The 16,332-nt window shown below is 33.1% G+C and overlaps 2 protein-coding genes across 3 annotated transcripts; one reads left to right on the top strand and one right to left on the bottom strand.

Annotated features, from left to right (window-relative positions):
* Positions 1–2,974: 2,974 nt before the first annotated feature.
* LOC112755369 (uncharacterized) lies at positions 2,975–9,255 on the bottom strand. Its single transcript, XM_025803415.3, has 8 exons — positions 8,796–9,255; positions 8,138–8,269; positions 6,824–6,947; positions 5,441–5,883; positions 5,129–5,205; positions 4,874–5,009; positions 4,108–4,311; positions 2,975–3,310 (listed from the first exon to the last, which is right to left on the bottom strand). The coding sequence occupies exons 1-8, from the start codon at positions 9,177–9,179 to the stop codon at positions 3,251–3,253; spliced, it is 1,560 nt and encodes a 519-aa protein (XP_025659200.1). The 5' UTR covers positions 9,180–9,255; the 3' UTR covers positions 2,975–3,250.
* A 151-nt stretch (positions 9,256–9,406) lies between these two features.
* Positions 9,407–16,101, top strand: LOC112755368 (dihydrofolate synthetase). 2 transcript variants are annotated; one of them, XM_072221348.1, is made up of 12 exons: positions 9,407–9,551; positions 10,640–10,961; positions 11,220–11,259; positions 11,347–11,444; positions 11,574–11,724; positions 12,188–12,250; positions 12,513–12,674; positions 13,347–13,538; positions 14,041–14,140; positions 14,533–14,664; positions 14,992–15,123; positions 15,623–16,101. In XM_072221348.1, exons 3-12 carry the CDS (start codon positions 11,239–11,241, stop codon positions 15,985–15,987), a joined length of 1,416 nt encoding a protein of 471 aa, XP_072077449.1. In that variant the 5' UTR covers positions 9,407–9,551; positions 10,640–10,961; positions 11,220–11,238; the 3' UTR covers positions 15,988–16,101. The 2 variants fall into 2 exon arrangements, with proteins under 2 accessions (XP_072077449.1, XP_029149391.1); XM_029293558.2 differs by lacking the exon at positions 11,220–11,259.
* Positions 16,102–16,332: the final 231 nt, after the last annotated feature.

Raw genomic sequence — 16,332 nt, 5'->3', positions numbered from 1 at the left:
TAAAATTAATTTTTAGCTCTTTCCTAATATTTTATCTAACTTACTTTAGAAGAAGGATTGTTGGATTTTCTAGCAACTTTTTCCGGTTTCATATGATGATCCCATCACTTGTTAGGGGTGTTCATGGATCGGATCCGATCCGTATATTCGCGGTATTTATCCGAATCTGATCCGAAAATTGCGGATATGGATCCAATCCACAAGGCTTTTGAATCGGATCAGATCGGATCCGCACACTGATCGGATCGGATTGCAGATTTTGTGTTGGTATCCGCATATCTGCGTATCCGCAAAAACAAAGAAATAAATAAGTAAATATTCTTTTTATGTTTTATTTCAACTAATAATTATCATATATGTTGCATTATTTTAATTTATTATTTAAAAAAAAGTATGTTTAATATTATTTTAAGAGTAAACATATTTAAAAGAATAGAAAAATAAATTTTATTGATATTTTTTAATAAAAATAAGCTTTTAAAAATGTTTTTTGTGTTTTGCAAATATATCTGATATCCGATCCGATCCGATCTGCAAATGTGTGGATCGGATCCAACCTTAAAAGCTGCGGATATTAGATCCGATCCGATGATTTTAGTGCGGATCAGATCAAAATTTTGGCCATATCCAATCCAATCCGCATGCACCCCTATCACCTGTTGGTAATTCTCACAAGGCTAGCAGGTATAATACACCACACACATATGGCATAAACATATATAGTGAAATTCTTATATTATATTTTATTGGAGTATTGGAGATCAGATTTCATAAGAGTATAATTCAAATTTTAAATCATTTAAAATAATTTGTTGCAATTTTAATTCAATTTCTAAAAATACAATACTCCTACTCAAGATCAATCATTTGTGGTAGAATATTATTACTCTTGCAAATTAAATAACTTTTTTTTCATCAGTACAAGAAATGAAACTATTTCAAGGTCTCCTTTATTGAATGAAACTCAAACTAAGATACAAATCTCCAGATATACAAGAGATCATACAATGAGAGAAACAAATAAATTATTGACTTATTGTAGAGTAATAAGTTTTGGATTTTGTTTTCATTTCATGTTCTTATTGTAATCAATGTTTTGCGAAAAAGATACAGTAAAATTAAAACAAAAGACATATATATGGGTACAGTGACTATATATATAAATATTATTAAAATCATTTTTTTTTTATATTTTGATAGTACTTTTTTTAAGTAACAACGCTATTTTTTGAAAAGTGGTGTTTAACAATAAAAAAAATATTATTTTAATTTTAGTAATATTTTTTAAAATATTATAATTACTGTAGTCACCTTAACGTAATCGTTATAGAACGACCCTACAAATATAAGAGTGAATGAAATGAAAGCAAAAGAACCAAATGAAACATGCATGTGATTATTGTCTCTCATAATTTATTTTAATTAGAAATAGTAATTATTAAAGGTAGAAATGTTATAGTTAGGGACAGTTGTAATAGCAATAACAAGTCAAGCTGTGGCAGGCTCCGAAGACGGCACTTTCAAGCCTTATGCACTGATCTTTGCAGCCTCCGGTGTTTAAACAAGGTCCTGACCATGTTTTACTGGCCTTTGGACACACGTTTGCTTTCGCAAATTGAACTGTCAAAAATAAAAATATAAAAAAAATTAATATTCAGTAATTATATATATGTGAACAAAGATGCATATAATAATGGGTTTGTGTTGTTGTACCCCATGATGAGGAAGAAAGGAGAATCGCAATGCAGAGAAAATAAAATATGCTCAACATTTTACGAGGAATAGAAGAAGCCATTGCTATAATGATTATGAATAAATCTTAAATGATAATACAATGTACTTGCACAGATATATATAGAAGAAAATTGCATAAAATATTTCGCCTCTTGTTTATTTTTTCTCTTTGGTCTGCCATAGCCTATTTGACTTGAACAATATTTGCTATGTTTTTTAATAGATAATTGATCCATAGTTCAAAAAGGGAACACTACTTAAAAGAAAAAAAAAAAAAAGAGAATTAACATTTAATTTACAGATAACAAAAAAAAAAAAAAAAGAATTATCAAGATAACTAAATCAATCTTACAAAAAATATCATTATTGTAAACCAAAAAATATATATATATATATATATCACTACTTGTTAGGTGTTTTTTTTTTTAATTTTCAATATTAAAAAAAAATTGAATATGATGAGACTTGAAGCACGGGTATATTCCATTGCAGTAATCGTAAATAAGTTGTTTACTGTTGTTGCTACAAGAAATGAAAGTTATTGCAGAGGGTCGAACTGGCCGAGGCACTGAGACTTTTTCAAAATACCAAATTGGAAGAAACCACCAAAAGACCCTGCTGCTTTTAATTTTCCTTGTTATTATTTAAAACAATAATGCTGGACCCTACGATAGATTATTACACATGATTTTTTTAATACTTAAAATTAATTGAAGTCTTATAAAAAAAATAATTCAAGTCTACAATCGTTTTTCTTTTTTATTTCTAAATCCAAAATTTAAAGACATCTATCTTGCCACGCGATTATTATACTCTCTTTATTTTTATCAAAGTTTGTAAAATAAAAAACTCTTACCTAGCTCTTACTTCCCAGATAATTCTCATTTATGTTATTTGAAAAATCTAAAATATCTTATCAAAATTCTTCTTATATTCTATACATGATTTCTCTAATTTAATAACTAATTTAGTTGTTTAGTAAATTACAAAGTTACTATCTAAATACCATATTAAATTATCATGCAAGGCAATAAATATTAAATATTAAATATTCAACATAAATTTACTAATATACACACGAACAATAAAGTTACAATAATATACTAGTATTTGTTTAATATTATACCTCAACAAATGTATTCTTGAGAGAAAATTAGTTGAGTAAAATTTAGAAAGTTTAATTTTTTTTTCAATATTTATTATTTTATCAGAGATAGTTGCTACATTTGTCATTATATCGTTTATCCCAAAAATTTAAGTTGATAGAAAAAGATAACATGAAAAGTTATATTTCTATCAATAATCATGTTAAAATCGAAGTTGATTGGGCAGAATAAACTACAAGAGAGAATGCATCGTAGCAAACTTGACGTATAAATTATGAGATACATTACATGTATAGATTGCATTAGAACAATACATGTTCAAGAGAAAATGACATTTTCATTATCATGGATAATAGCTCTCAGAATCGATATCACTATTGTTCAAATGCACATCCACAGTAGAGGGCAAATTAATCACTCAGCTTGCAGACATCAATGAACTTCTGTATTGCATTGTGGTATTGGGTTCCCTGTATAGAGGGCAAAGCACATAATATTCAACTTAGGAAGGTAGCTCACTATATCATCATATAAATGCACATATCTAGAAGAAACATGCTAAGTACACATTAACCCTGCACTAGGAGATATGTAAAAAACTCAAAAAAAAAAAAAAAAATAGAGTTTAATTTTGATACACAGTTAGAATAAAGCTTTTTACATGGTCATCAAATCAAATTTATATGTTACGATGACTTTTTAAATAGTGATTTTGAAAATTAGTTATTTTGATGATGTGACAATATACGATTAAATATTTGTGTAAAACTATTTTGCATTATAGGTATATGAAAATTAAATTAAAAAATAAATAAAGAAATAATTAGCTGGTGCCACATTGTTCTATTCTAATGGCATAGCAATAGCAAGTGTGGAAGAAATTCTGCTTCCGTTATTTTTCATTGTCAAACAAACAATTGAAGAACACATCATAATCCTGTTGAGCATATAACAAAAAAATAACGCGTTTGGTTTCTAATATTCCTTCCAATGATATACCCTATATGGGTCTCATGGAATTAATTCCCAGTATCTCAGAATCAAGCACGGAGGCTACGACTTCATAAGAAAAGGGTTCAATGCAAAAACAAGTGCACAAGCAAATGATAAATCAAGGTATGTTGCCAATGTTCCATGACAGGAAAGCATATAGCTCATGTGTCAAAGAGAGGAATGCTGTGTAATAATGCGAATCAAAGATGAATAGTTATGCAATGTTCAATAGCACCATTCACCATGGAAAACAAACTTTACTGGTAAAAAGTACCTCCCAATAAAGTTGGTGACAGTCCATGCACTGCCAGAACTCTATATTCTTGTTAAATAAGCAATTTGGAATTTTTTGAAAACCCTTTGCAGCTTCAATAGCCTCTTCAGTAGACAGTGGCTTTTGTATAAATCTCCCGTTGCATTTTGTACATCTTGACATCAGCTGATCCTCACTAATTTTTAGCTGAAAGGCTTCAATGACCTGAAACAAACTTCGATTTTAGCGTGCTCCACAGCATACAATCAGTTTCTCCAGGAATATATGGGAAAAGTTTCTATCTGATAAGCAATAATGTTGAGCTAAGGATACAACTTCAAAATATGTGGTATAACCTCGATCCTAAAATGAGCACTCTTGCATATCATAATGCTAAAAGTTCACTCTTGCATATCATAATGCTAAAAGTTCACGTACTAAAATTAATAAATAATATTTATTCTACATTAAAATATGTATATTATCAAAAGAATAAATTATCATTTGTACCCATGAAAGATACAGATGCTGACAAATGTACTCGTATAAGAATAAAACAACAATTATAACCACGGAAGATGGTTTCCGTGTGTCAAAAGTACCCTAACGGACCAATTACGTAACCAACGTCCGAGTATTCTTGGCACACGGAGGCCATCTTTGGTGGTTACAATTTCTTTTTTTTCTTATATGAGTACATTTGTCGGCGTTTATATCTTTTATGGGTACAAATGGTAATTTATTCATTATCAAAATCTTTAAGACTTCATATTTAAAATACACATACCTCAAGTAGCTGGTCATTTTTCAGAAGACTCTTCACTTTATATATTTGGTTATTTATTAGATATTCATATCTTAGCAACTTCGCATCTCGTGTCAAAAGTACTCTCTTCTCTCTCTGGGCTTGCTCTATCAACTCCCTGAATATAATTAAAGTTTCATCAGTAAAAATGATATAGGATCAGACCAACTGTTAGAACTCCTAAGGTAAAATCAACAACGAAAGAATAGAGAGAGTAAAGCATACTGTATTTACAACCTTTGTTCAGGCTTCTTTGAATAAGGAATTGCAGCATCCATCCCAACACATCGTAAATGTTTAGCCAAGCCTTCAACCTGAGTAATTTTCCTTGCCAGAATTATATTCAACTTATAAATACCAATAACTAATTCTAAAATTACAACAGCAACCCATTTTTTTCCGGGTAAAAGGTTACAATAAAACATCAAAAGACAAATAATACAAGTCAACAGATAAACCTCATCATATGTTCTTTATTCCACAAGCAATTGGAATTTTATTATATCCATATTGAAGGAGGCATCAAATATTTAAAGTTAAAATGCTTACCATAACATCACAAAGGAACTTTGGATATCCATCCCCTCCTACTGATGGATCCCAAGGTGGGATACCTTGCCAGTCGTCAAATTTTTCCAAATGCTTTACATTGCTAATGCCATTAGTTGATGACCACTTTTTTGCTTTCTTTTTTGAGGTTTTGGGTCTTCTGTCAGACTCCTTTAACAAAATTCTGTCACCATATTTTTTCACAATCTTCAAAAATTCATCTGAAGGTACATTAACCGAACATGATAACCTTTGAATTGTTCTTTCAGCTGAAGGTATCACCTGACCAGCATCAGAACCAATAGTCTCTCGAACAATTGATAAGGCTTCACAAAATTGCATTCCCAGGACATTATCATTCGAATCATGCTTTGCAAAAAGCTCTTTCAGCCCAACATTTTCCTTTGAATTAGACAATGTGGTTGTCTTGAGAAGAAAATCTCCTGTAGTGACAATTTAAAAAACGTGATAAAAAAATTATATGTATAAGCCTCATGGATGGAGAACAGTTCATATTTCTAGAATAAAAATATTATAAATGAATGTATCCAGAGCAATATAATGAAAAAGGTTTCTATACATATAAAGTGGATGGATATAAGAAATAAAAACAGTCATATGAAAGGTCCATATTTGAGAAAAATATATGTGGCCAAATTAGAATATTAATTTGATTTCTGTTAAGTACTTAAGGAAAGTGGGAACTCACACCTTAAAAATCAGCTGTTAAGTGGGAAGAACCACTCTCTTTAAATACAACATCAAGCATCTCATACTATCCCTAACAATTTCTTATTAGTATCTATCATTATAAATCAAGGAATCTTCAATATATCTTTGTATTCCTCTGCCATCTAACTTCAACAACTCTTTCACAATTAAAAATTTGATAGATGATTGTGCTTTGCAAGAATTTGCTTTGTTCTATAATGGAAAATGATGGTCAAGTTGATTATACCGTGAACCGTTGATTCCAGGAATGCTATACAAATCCTGAGTATTTCATGCAATAATACTTATTTGTGGGACCAGGGCAAGTCAAGCATTCCTAATTGACTACCCACATGAAAGCTTTATCAAGTATATTAAGCCAAATACTGAACATGTGATAAATCTTTAGCTATTAAGTAACAAAAAACTAGAGGGATCAAATGAAAAAAGGAGGATGCAAGAAGATAGATTCAAAACAGCACTAGACAAAAAACCACAAACACATAATTGAAACATTTTCGAAACATTTTCAAAACTCTAGTGAGCAAATGCTCAATCAATAACCATGAAATTTTAAATACTATGACAATAAAAAGAAATGCAACACGATGACATGCTAGACATTATACACAGGTGCAGATTTAGTGGTATAAAATTTTCAAGCATACAAACCTGTATTGGCAACTTTTGAATTGAAGACGTTAAATATTTCAACCAAGCAATGAGCATCCATAGCTGCATATGTTATCTGCTCTTCTGTAAGAGGACGACATGACCAATCACTACATTGGAGTTCCTAAAGTAGTTATAAGTTTGGTTAACAACTTACGTAATTGAAAAATGTCATGGACCAAGTCCTTAAACATGGAATTCCAGGGGATAACCAAACCAGATCCTTATACAAACAAGAGATTCCCCATTCCCTTTCATATTATGAAAATCTAAATTCCATTAAAACACACAAATATAGATGGCATTATGGCAATAACAGTCAATGAACATTACTATCTATAATTTGCAATATTTGTTTTGTAATGAAACAAATTGATTCTTCAGAAATCACTTTGCATAGCTAAGATATTCTGATCAATATAATCCTGCAAATAGGAGAGCAAGTATGTTTTCTTATTAGAAAGCACATAACAAACAGTATACAGGCCATTATTAAATGGCAAACGTGTTTTCCCAAATATGTGTGCAATGTGTTGCGCAATTTTGGTCATATTGAGCTACATTGTTGGATCAATTCTGTGTTCTGTAATCTTGCTTTTTTTTTTTTTTTTTTGATAAGATAAACTCTATGCCACTGTTTGATGTTTTTTGTTAGTGTGATTCATACATCTCTATCAAGAAGTTTTCAGGCAAGGAAGTCTTCTGGGATAATTTATAGTTCTATTTTCTATGATTCCATTTTTGTCCATTCTTGACATGTATCTCTATAACCCAGTGATCAATAACTTAGAATTTGCTAAATCACTCTTCATAATTAAAATAAAGCTCATTATTTGGTAAAGCTAAAAACTTTTTTTGGCGGCCATGCATGCAATACGTAAACTTTTTAGGATGAAGATTCTTAAAAACCAACTTAAATATACATCTTACAAAATGACAAAGAATGAGCCCTCATAATCTCATTCTCTCTTCAAATCAACACATAAAAATCAGACAGAACAATAAAAGCTTCTGGCAGTGCAAATTTGTATTTCCCCTTTTATGTTACTTTTTCTTCCCCTTCCTTTCTAGAGGAAAATTGGGAAAGATATAACAGCAACAATGTAAGAGTTTAGCTACTATAATGGCGTGAATATGACTTCCCAAATGCATGTAGAAAATACAATACAATGAAGGACTTCACACTATGGTACATGTAGTTTATTTAAGCATCCAGTTCACACAAACAAATGCTAAAACCCCACTGGTAAGTGGTAATATTCTAAATTGACACATTTATATGCAATAAAAGTTGAATAGCATATGCAAACAAACCTTTGAGAGAGGAAAACCCAGGACTTCCATGCATATATTCGACAAACTTTTAGTCTGCTTGGGTGCATTCTGTCCATGCTTCTTATGATACAGAAGATTATACAGACTCGTGATATCCAAATACGGCTCCACCTATCCACAGTTCAATACAACCTATCATAATTAAAAAATAGCATAATTTTCTACTCAAGTGAAGCCCCATTTTAGTTAATTTTACTACCTGAAGTTGTAAATTATTATTCAAGTCCTCCAAGTGAAAGTTAATACTCATATTGGTCCTGAACTTACACTTGCGCCTCAATTTGGTCCCCAAAGTTTTGATTTACTCAATTGATCCCACAACTTAGTATTCTTGATTCACATTAATTGAGGTGCGTGTTAGTTCTGGACCAATTTGAGTATTAATATGCAATATAATTCAATTTATTCAATTATAAAACGAATACCTATGGCTAGTGCATTAAGTTTAATTTTGATCCGTAATAATTCAATCAAAATTAAATTCTAATCCTAACTGATAAAATGTTACACGAATTGAAAGTAAACTCAAATAATGTTTTACAAAATGAGAATCTAAACAGTTCATTTCAGAATCTCAAGAACTAGATTGAAAACTGTAAATTCAACCAAAGAAACAACGCGATTGTGATCTTCTAACCTTATCGAAACCAGGGTCGCAGCCATGGGAACAGAAAGTAGAAGACAGATATATCAAATCTTGCTTGAATCTGAAACCAAGTTTCAAGGTCTCGGGGGATTCCAGCATTTCTCGGAGTGGCTTCCATAGCGAGGAGAGAGGGATGGAAAGAAGGTCGAGGAGGAACACGGCCGAGTCAGGTTCCGAGTCGCCGCCGAGTTGGCAGGCGATTTGGAGCAGCGACACGTCGGGGAACGAAGACTGGTGTGTTCGGACAGGCTTCCACTCGGCGTCGAGCCCGACGAGCGAGGACTGAGTCAGGGACCGAGTGAGGAGGGTGAACTCGGGCGAGTCGGGGGAGGAAACTAGGTATACTTTGAAAGGCTTCTGGATTTGGGAGTCCATGATTATAAAATTTTAGCTGTTATTTTTGTGCAATTAATATTTGATTTATTAAAGCTTTTTTTTTTTCTGTTAGGCGGTTGCGTTGGGTGGCCAAAAAAGTTTTAACTCTCTCTCTCTCACAGAAAACCCAACTTCACCCAAACAGTCAAGGAGGTCGCCGAACCTCTTCTCATCGTTCCTCTTCTCCTCGCCCTCGCGAAGGGTTGCTGGGTTCGTCGGTCGTCTCTCTTCGAGCTCGTTTCCCTGTTCGAGCGCTCTCTCGCTCTCTCTGTCCAAGCTCACTTCCATGTTCGAGCGCTCTCTCACTCTCTCTCTCTGTCCAAGCTCACTTCCCTTCTCCGTCGCCGTCACTTCCTTCCTCCATCGCCATCGGTAAGCACTTCTGCTTCAATTTATTTTTGCTTGTTTTGAGTTGATTCCGTGATTCAATTTGTCAATAATTCTGAGTGTGATTCTGAGTTGCTGGGTTTTATAATTCTGAGTTTGGATTTTTTGCTTAGTTTTCCTGTTTTTGGATTCTCGACTTTGAATGCTGAGTTTTCTTGAATACTATGGATAACCGTAAATTTGCCAAGCCCTTGAAGTTGATGCTGGAAAATTTTGAATCCAAGGATAATTTTGATAATGATGCTGTTGTTGATCAACAAAGTGAGATTTTTGAGTTGTGGAAGATGGTTAAGGATAAGCTTGCATTGCCATTATTGATTGATCCTTGTGACAAAGCTGGATTGGACCCTCTACCGTGTTTCATGTCCCCACAGAACTTAAGATGATGATTGGAGCGTCTTCCTAGTGTTGTTGTGGCTAGGGTGGCTTGCTTGTGTACAGAACTGCGGTACCTGTCTGGGAATAATGACCTCTGGAAGAAGAAGTTTGAGGAGGAGTTTGGGGAAGCTGGGAGTAGAGTGAAGTTCTTTAAGGATTATTTTGCTTTACACTGGGAATCAAAGAAGAGATCGATGCAATTGGTTTTTTATGCATTATTCCCATTTCCCAGCAAGGAGAGATTTTAATCCTTTTGGAAAATTTTTATTCTATGAATTTTTAATGATAAAATATGGACAAGTTATTATGTGAAATTACAAAATTTTGAATTTTATTAGTTTATAAATCATTGAATTTGGATGTTTGAAATTGTATATTGAATTTGTAATAATTTTATTGTATATTTAACTAAACTGGTTGGACCATAGTTGGACCATTGAATCAATCACTTGACCAATTCAATAACCGGTTCGGTTCTTGCAACCTTGCTTTTAAGTGTTATGGACAGATGGTTAGAGATACAATTATTCATGTGCCTCCTTCTATAAGTTTAAGTTTTTGGGAGAAGTAATTTCATGACATGGACCAGTAGTTTATTCTAGATTTCATATATAATGCATGTTCTTTTGATATCTTTTTGGTTCTCAAATACATGAAACTTTGAAATTGATTTTGTTAGCATACATTTTCTTCAGGCTTCAGCTGTGGCAGGCCTGTTTGTGGTGAGACTGAACTATGCTTACAGTTCCCACTGGAAACCTCACACTTCTCGGCAATAGTAACTTTCTTTGCCATATAAATAGAGGCATCAAAAGGCAAATAGGTGCCATACGAACCTTATGTTTGAAAGCAGAAGAGCCTGAAATGAAAAACCTACTGGATTACATTGATTCGCTTAAAAACTATGAGAAATCAGGGGTTCCCAAAGGAGCAGGCACTGATTCGCGTGATGGGTTTGATCTTGGAAGAATGAGACGCCTCCTTGAACGTTTTGGTAACCCTCATTTCAAATTCAAGGTGCAATTTTCCTCCTTTTTTTTCTTCCCCTTTTTTAATTGGTAAATATATATTTTAGCAACAACTAAATCACGCATATATGTAAATTAGACGGGGCAAGAAATGAAATATTTATTCAGAGGTTGAAGTTCTTGGATGACTTCTTATTTCACAACTTTGGATAGTGGAAATTTTGTAATCAAGGGTCATGCCTGTTTTTTTCTTTAATTGGTTGGAAATTTTATATTCTGAGTATGCTGAAATTCTCCTCTTTGTTAGGTATACTTAGTACTTAAATATGGGTTTGGAAAAGTTATGGGTGAGTTTTTCATACTCTTTTTTTTCTTGTAAAGTTATCTCTTCATTTTCACATGTATCATATGTTTCAATTTCACTCCAATTATAGGCTGTTCATATTGCTGGGACAAAGGGAAAGGGGTCAACTGCCGCATTCATATCTAATATTCTGAGGGCAGAAGGTTATTCTGTTGGTTGTTATACTAGGTTATGTTTCTTTATCCTTCAAAACGACATTACCTCGATATATATGCAAATGCTTGCAATTCCAATTTTGACAATGGTGTTTTACAATTTGTATGTCATTGACGGGCAGGTTTTATTTTTCTGAAGCAGTCCACATATCAAGACAATCAGAGAGAGGATTTTACTAGGAAGATTTGGCGATCCTGTCTCACCAAAATTGTTGAGTAATCTTTTTGATAGGATCAAGCAGGATCTTGACCAAGCAATTATAGAGGAAAATGGTTGCATAAGCCATTTTGAGGTATTCATAATATCATCAACGTTTCAATACTTTTTAACTAGAGGTTTTTTACCATTAGATTCCATGTGACCAATTGGGCATTTGGAACAGTATATTCAATTCTCTTGGTCATTTGTTGCTCCTCTGTCTGTTCTTTTCAAGATGGATTGCATCTTCTAATTATTTTTTCTATTGCAATAGTTAATGTTCTATTATTTGGTTTTGCAATGAAATATTTCCTCAAATTAATGATTCTTTAAGCTGATGTTTCTGTGTATGTTATATAGCATTCTAATACAATTGAGCTGGATATTTTGTATTGCCAACTTGTTTACTCTTTGTTTCAGGTGTTCACTACTATGGCATTCAATATTTCCTCAAATTAATGATTCTTTAAGCTGATGTTTCTGTGTATGTTATATAGCATTCTAATACAATTGAGCTGGATATTTTGTATTGCCAACTTGTTTACTCTTTGTTTCAGGTGTTCACTACTATGGCATTCATCCTGTTCGCTGAAGAAAATGTTGACATTGCTGTTGTTGAGGTAAATTATCTATTTTCTTCACTGGCAATTGCTTCAGGCAACCTGCTATTAAGTTATTGTTCTGATTTTGTTGTTTCTATGTTGCCCCCCCCCCCCCCCCCCAACCAAAGTCTTGAGATAATATTGGCTTTGTCGAAGCCAACATAATGGATGGTTCTTGATAGTGTTTTATTGTTAATATTGTCTTTATTTTAAAAAATTTAAACCTAAAACTATGAGATGGCCAAAGGTCATAATACTGTATCTTCATTTAATTCTACAGGCTGGTTTAGGGGGTGCTCGGGATGCAACGAATGTTATATCCAGCTCTGGACTTGCTACCTCAGTTATAACCACCGTCGGGGAGGAGCATTTAGCAGCTCTTGGTGGTTCATTGGAAACTATTGCAGTGGCAAAGGCAGGAATCATAAAACAAAACCGCCCAGTTAGGTGTTTCTCTCCATGATCTTATTTTCTCATCAATGAGATATCTAAACTTGAAATGAAATGACGTTTTTCTTGGAGACAAAACACGCTACAACTGCATAGATACTAAATTGAGGACTACTGACAAGGATACAATCCAATTCTTATGTACATGACTAAATGCAATAGTAGCTGCATTGAGATTATTTTGTCCTACTCCAATTACTCAATGCTCATTAAAAAGAAGCATATTTAAATTAGCTAGAGAGCTTTCCATCTTCACCTTTAGGAACTGTCGTTTGTTTAATCCTTGCATTCTATACTTAAAATAGACCAGAAATAGTTATTGATATGAAATATCCTTTCATTTATGTCTTAATTTAAAGCATAATAACATTTTTTGAGAGAAAAATACCCTAAAATGTCTGCAAAGCGGCAAAACAGGGATCTTATGTTGCTGTGACAGGTAAATAGGATTTCCTTTTTCTGGGATGGATTTGGCATATCTTCTATTTAGATTTGTGTTAATGTATAAATTTTAAAATTTTATTCTTCATACATAAACACCAGAGCGAAATAAAACTTTTCTTTATATTCTTGGTACAGAGATGTTTATCTTTTACAATTTTGTTACCATTATGGACAATATTGTTTTTCTTTCTCTTTTGCTAACCAAAGAAATGCATTTCAGTTGGTGCTTGGTGGACCATTTCTTCCTCATATTGAGAGTATTATTCGAGATAAAGCAGTGTCCATGGGTTCACCTGTAGTGTCAGCATCTGACAGTGGGAATCGCGGTACTATAAAAAAATTCAGTGTGCTCAATGGCAAGCCTTGCCAAATTTGTGATATAGTGATAGAAGTTGCAAAAGACTTGAATCTGGTATGAATTTGAATTCTTTAGCTTTTACTAATTCATTGTTTATTTAAAGAATTGAGCATGGTTTACTAGCTCTGATTGCTTAGGATGCATCTTATAGACATGGGGTGCAGTTTTGGAATTATTAACGTACTTTTGACAGACTCACTTTTGCAGTCATCTATGACATATATTGATAATGCCTTGCTCCTGCTTAGCATAATAGGCTTTTACTCTGATTTGTGAATTGAAGTTTGAAAGGATATAGTATAACCTACCAAATAACTCGGTATTTCAGACTTTCTTTTCTTACATTATTTCTATGCAAGCCTTTTATCGTAACTTCGTTTGAGCTCTCATGTATCTGCAATTTTACTGAGTCAGTTACCTCATTTCTTATTGTGTTGCAACTTAAGAATGTTGCAAATAATCTGTACTCTACAATCATGGTATGTTTTCTTATCAGGTTCTTCTGTCTAGTAATTTTTTTTAATCCCGTTTCTTATGAGTATAGCTATTCATGTAGTCCTGTAAGTTGCATGATGTAAAGCTGCAAATGCTAGGAAGCCACCAACTTCAAAATGCAGCTACTGCCACTTGTGTGGTATTGTGTCTTCGTAATTTAGGTATAACTTCTATACCATCTTCCTGTCCTTATCAACATGCATATACATTCTTTTATCAGTTGAATAGAATATATTACTACTCTAATTTAGAGTTTAGTATTTGGGTTACCCTTTCTAAGGATTTTGTCAAAAGTTAAAATGCTTTTTTTTTTTTTACTTAATAATAATCCAGGCCACAATGTCCCTTTTATGTTTGTGCTAATATTGCTATTAGCTTGTTTTACGAGCACATCATAATATATATGTGCAGTTGTCTAATATAATTGTTTTTTAGTTTTCCTCTGTTCATTTTTTCTCATATTGAAACACCCCCCCCCCCTTCTTAGTGTTATTTTCCTGTGCTGGTAATTTGATTTCTCCTTCACTTTTTTCCATTTTTATTGGTTGATTAGGGTGGCGAATTGCAGATGAATCTATTAGGTTGGGGTTGGAAAGTACATACCTCCTTGGAAGGAGTCAATTCCTAACATCTCAAGAAGCTGAGGCATTAGGACTTACTGGAGCAACAATACTGCTTGATGGAGGTTGATTTCTCTGACTTCTCATTTGATTAGCATGCGATTAACTGTTAACTTGAATCGTTAAAAAAATTGGGTGCGTTTTGTCAGGAAAATGTAGAACTCGTGTAAGATTTTCTGGAAGAAGTTTAAACATTTTGGATGCTTTTCTTGCATTTTATAGACTGGACTAACCCTTATATTTCATATGGTTGTGATAAATGAGTTTCCTAGAAAATGCTTATGCTTATAAACATTTTTAGTGGGACCAGTAAGATTTTTTTCGATTGTTACAACAAACATGCAAGAAGAGCAGTTGTCATTGATGTGTTGGTGTATATGCATATGCTGTAGCCCACACAAAGGAATCTGCTGAAGCCCTGATGAGCACATTACAGATGGCATTTCCAGAGGCTCCATTGACATTTATTGTTGCAATGGCAAGCGACAAAGATCATATTGGTTTCGCTAAATATATTCTCTCTGGTAAACTGTTAATTTTATGCTAATTTAGTTCAAAGTCATATCAGTTGCGTCAGAGTTACATGAAGTCGGCGCCATGAGAATGTGAAAAACATTCTTTTAGTCATGAAAGTGTCAAACTGGATTGAATTGTAACATATTGGCGGCATAATTTTGCGTCCATCAGACTTCTAAATATTGTGCATGCCTACAGTGTTGTCGATTAAAAAAAAAATGCTTTAGTATTCTTTAAGTGCATATCATTGTTAATGACATGCTGGTTATTGATATTCGTCTTGTGTTTTATAGTATTCTAAATTGCAAAATGTAGTACATAAAAATAAAATTGGTGTGAAATAAGGCCCCATTTGTTAACTGCCTTTTTTACTTGCTTTAGTGTCTCTAGAATCAATAAAAGTCTATTAATATTAATTTGCCAATGAATCTAAAATGTGAAAGCGACGATTATTATGAGAAGATGGGAGTACTACAGATGTTAATACGGTGGTACTCCATTGTGCAGGGGTACAGGTGGAAGCAGTTATTTTGACCGAAGCTGCTATTGCTGGAGGTGCGACTCGAATTACTCCGGCTTCGTCATTGAGGCAGTCTTGGATTCAAGCTTCTGAAGAGCTTGGCATTGGGGTAGTTCATGATGGAATGGCAGAATACAACGAAATATTAAAGGATCATCATCGTCTTCCAGTAAGATCTGAAAGAAATTTGGTATATGGCAGGAAGATCATATTGGCTACAGAGTCCTCTTTAAAGGGTAGTCTCAGAACTGCAAATAAGATTCTCACCAATAAAGGGGATCAAAAGGGCATTATTGTCATTACTGGATCTCTGCATATTGTATCTTCTGTCTTAACTTCTCTTGCTGGTTAATAGTTTGGAGTGGATGAGTTTTCTAGAAAGACGATCTTACTGGTTAAAAGTCTTTCTAAAACTGCTGTTACAATCAATTTCGGTAACTAATTAGTTACTTATACTGTACTCCCATTTTTTCTTCTCTTTTTGTTCTACATTACTGGTTAATGATTGCTGATATTTAGTGCACAAATATTAATATTTTCTGCTAGGTATTATCTACTTGACTTTGCACAAATCAACGTAAAAATAAATAGAGAATTTAACATGAAGAGATGAAATAGAGAAAGTAAAGAAAAATCTAGTATTAGTTGAACGATTCTGTGATGATGAAGAAAAATCTATAATTCCTTTTTCTTTGGG

Source organism: Arachis hypogaea, chromosome 16 (genome assembly GCF_003086295.3).
Source record: "Arachis hypogaea cultivar Tifrunner chromosome 16, arahy.Tifrunner.gnm2.J5K5, whole genome shotgun sequence".
Classification (NCBI taxonomy): domain Eukaryota; kingdom Viridiplantae; phylum Streptophyta; class Magnoliopsida; order Fabales; family Fabaceae; genus Arachis; species Arachis hypogaea.
Note: the sequence above shows the minus strand (reverse complement) of the source record. Positions and strands in the feature narration are given on the sequence as shown.

Bases quoted from the DNA above. Each gene is read 5' to 3' on its own strand.
- LOC112755369 (XM_025803415.3), bottom strand. From the start codon at position 9,179: ATGGACTCCCAAATCCAGAAGCCTTTCAAAGTATACCTAGTTTCCTCC. The intron at 5,884-6,823 runs GTTTGTATGCTT...TTGTCACTACAG, and splicing joins TTCAAAAGTTGCCAATACAG to GAGATTTTCTTCTCAAGACA. The intron at 5,206-5,440 runs GTAAGCATTTTA...AAAATTACTCAG, and splicing joins AGTTCCTTTGTGATGTTATG to GTTGAAGGCTTGGCTAAACA.
- LOC112755368 (XM_029293558.2), top strand. From the start codon at position 10,680: ATGCTTACAGTTCCCACTGGAAACCTCACACTTCTCGGCAATAGTAAC. The intron at 11,725-12,187 runs GTATTCATAATA...TCTTTGTTTCAG, and splicing joins GTTGCATAAGCCATTTTGAG to GTGTTCACTACTATGGCATT. The intron at 13,539-14,040 runs GTATGAATTTGA...CTATTCATGTAG, and splicing joins TTGCAAAAGACTTGAATCTG to TCCTGTAAGTTGCATGATGT.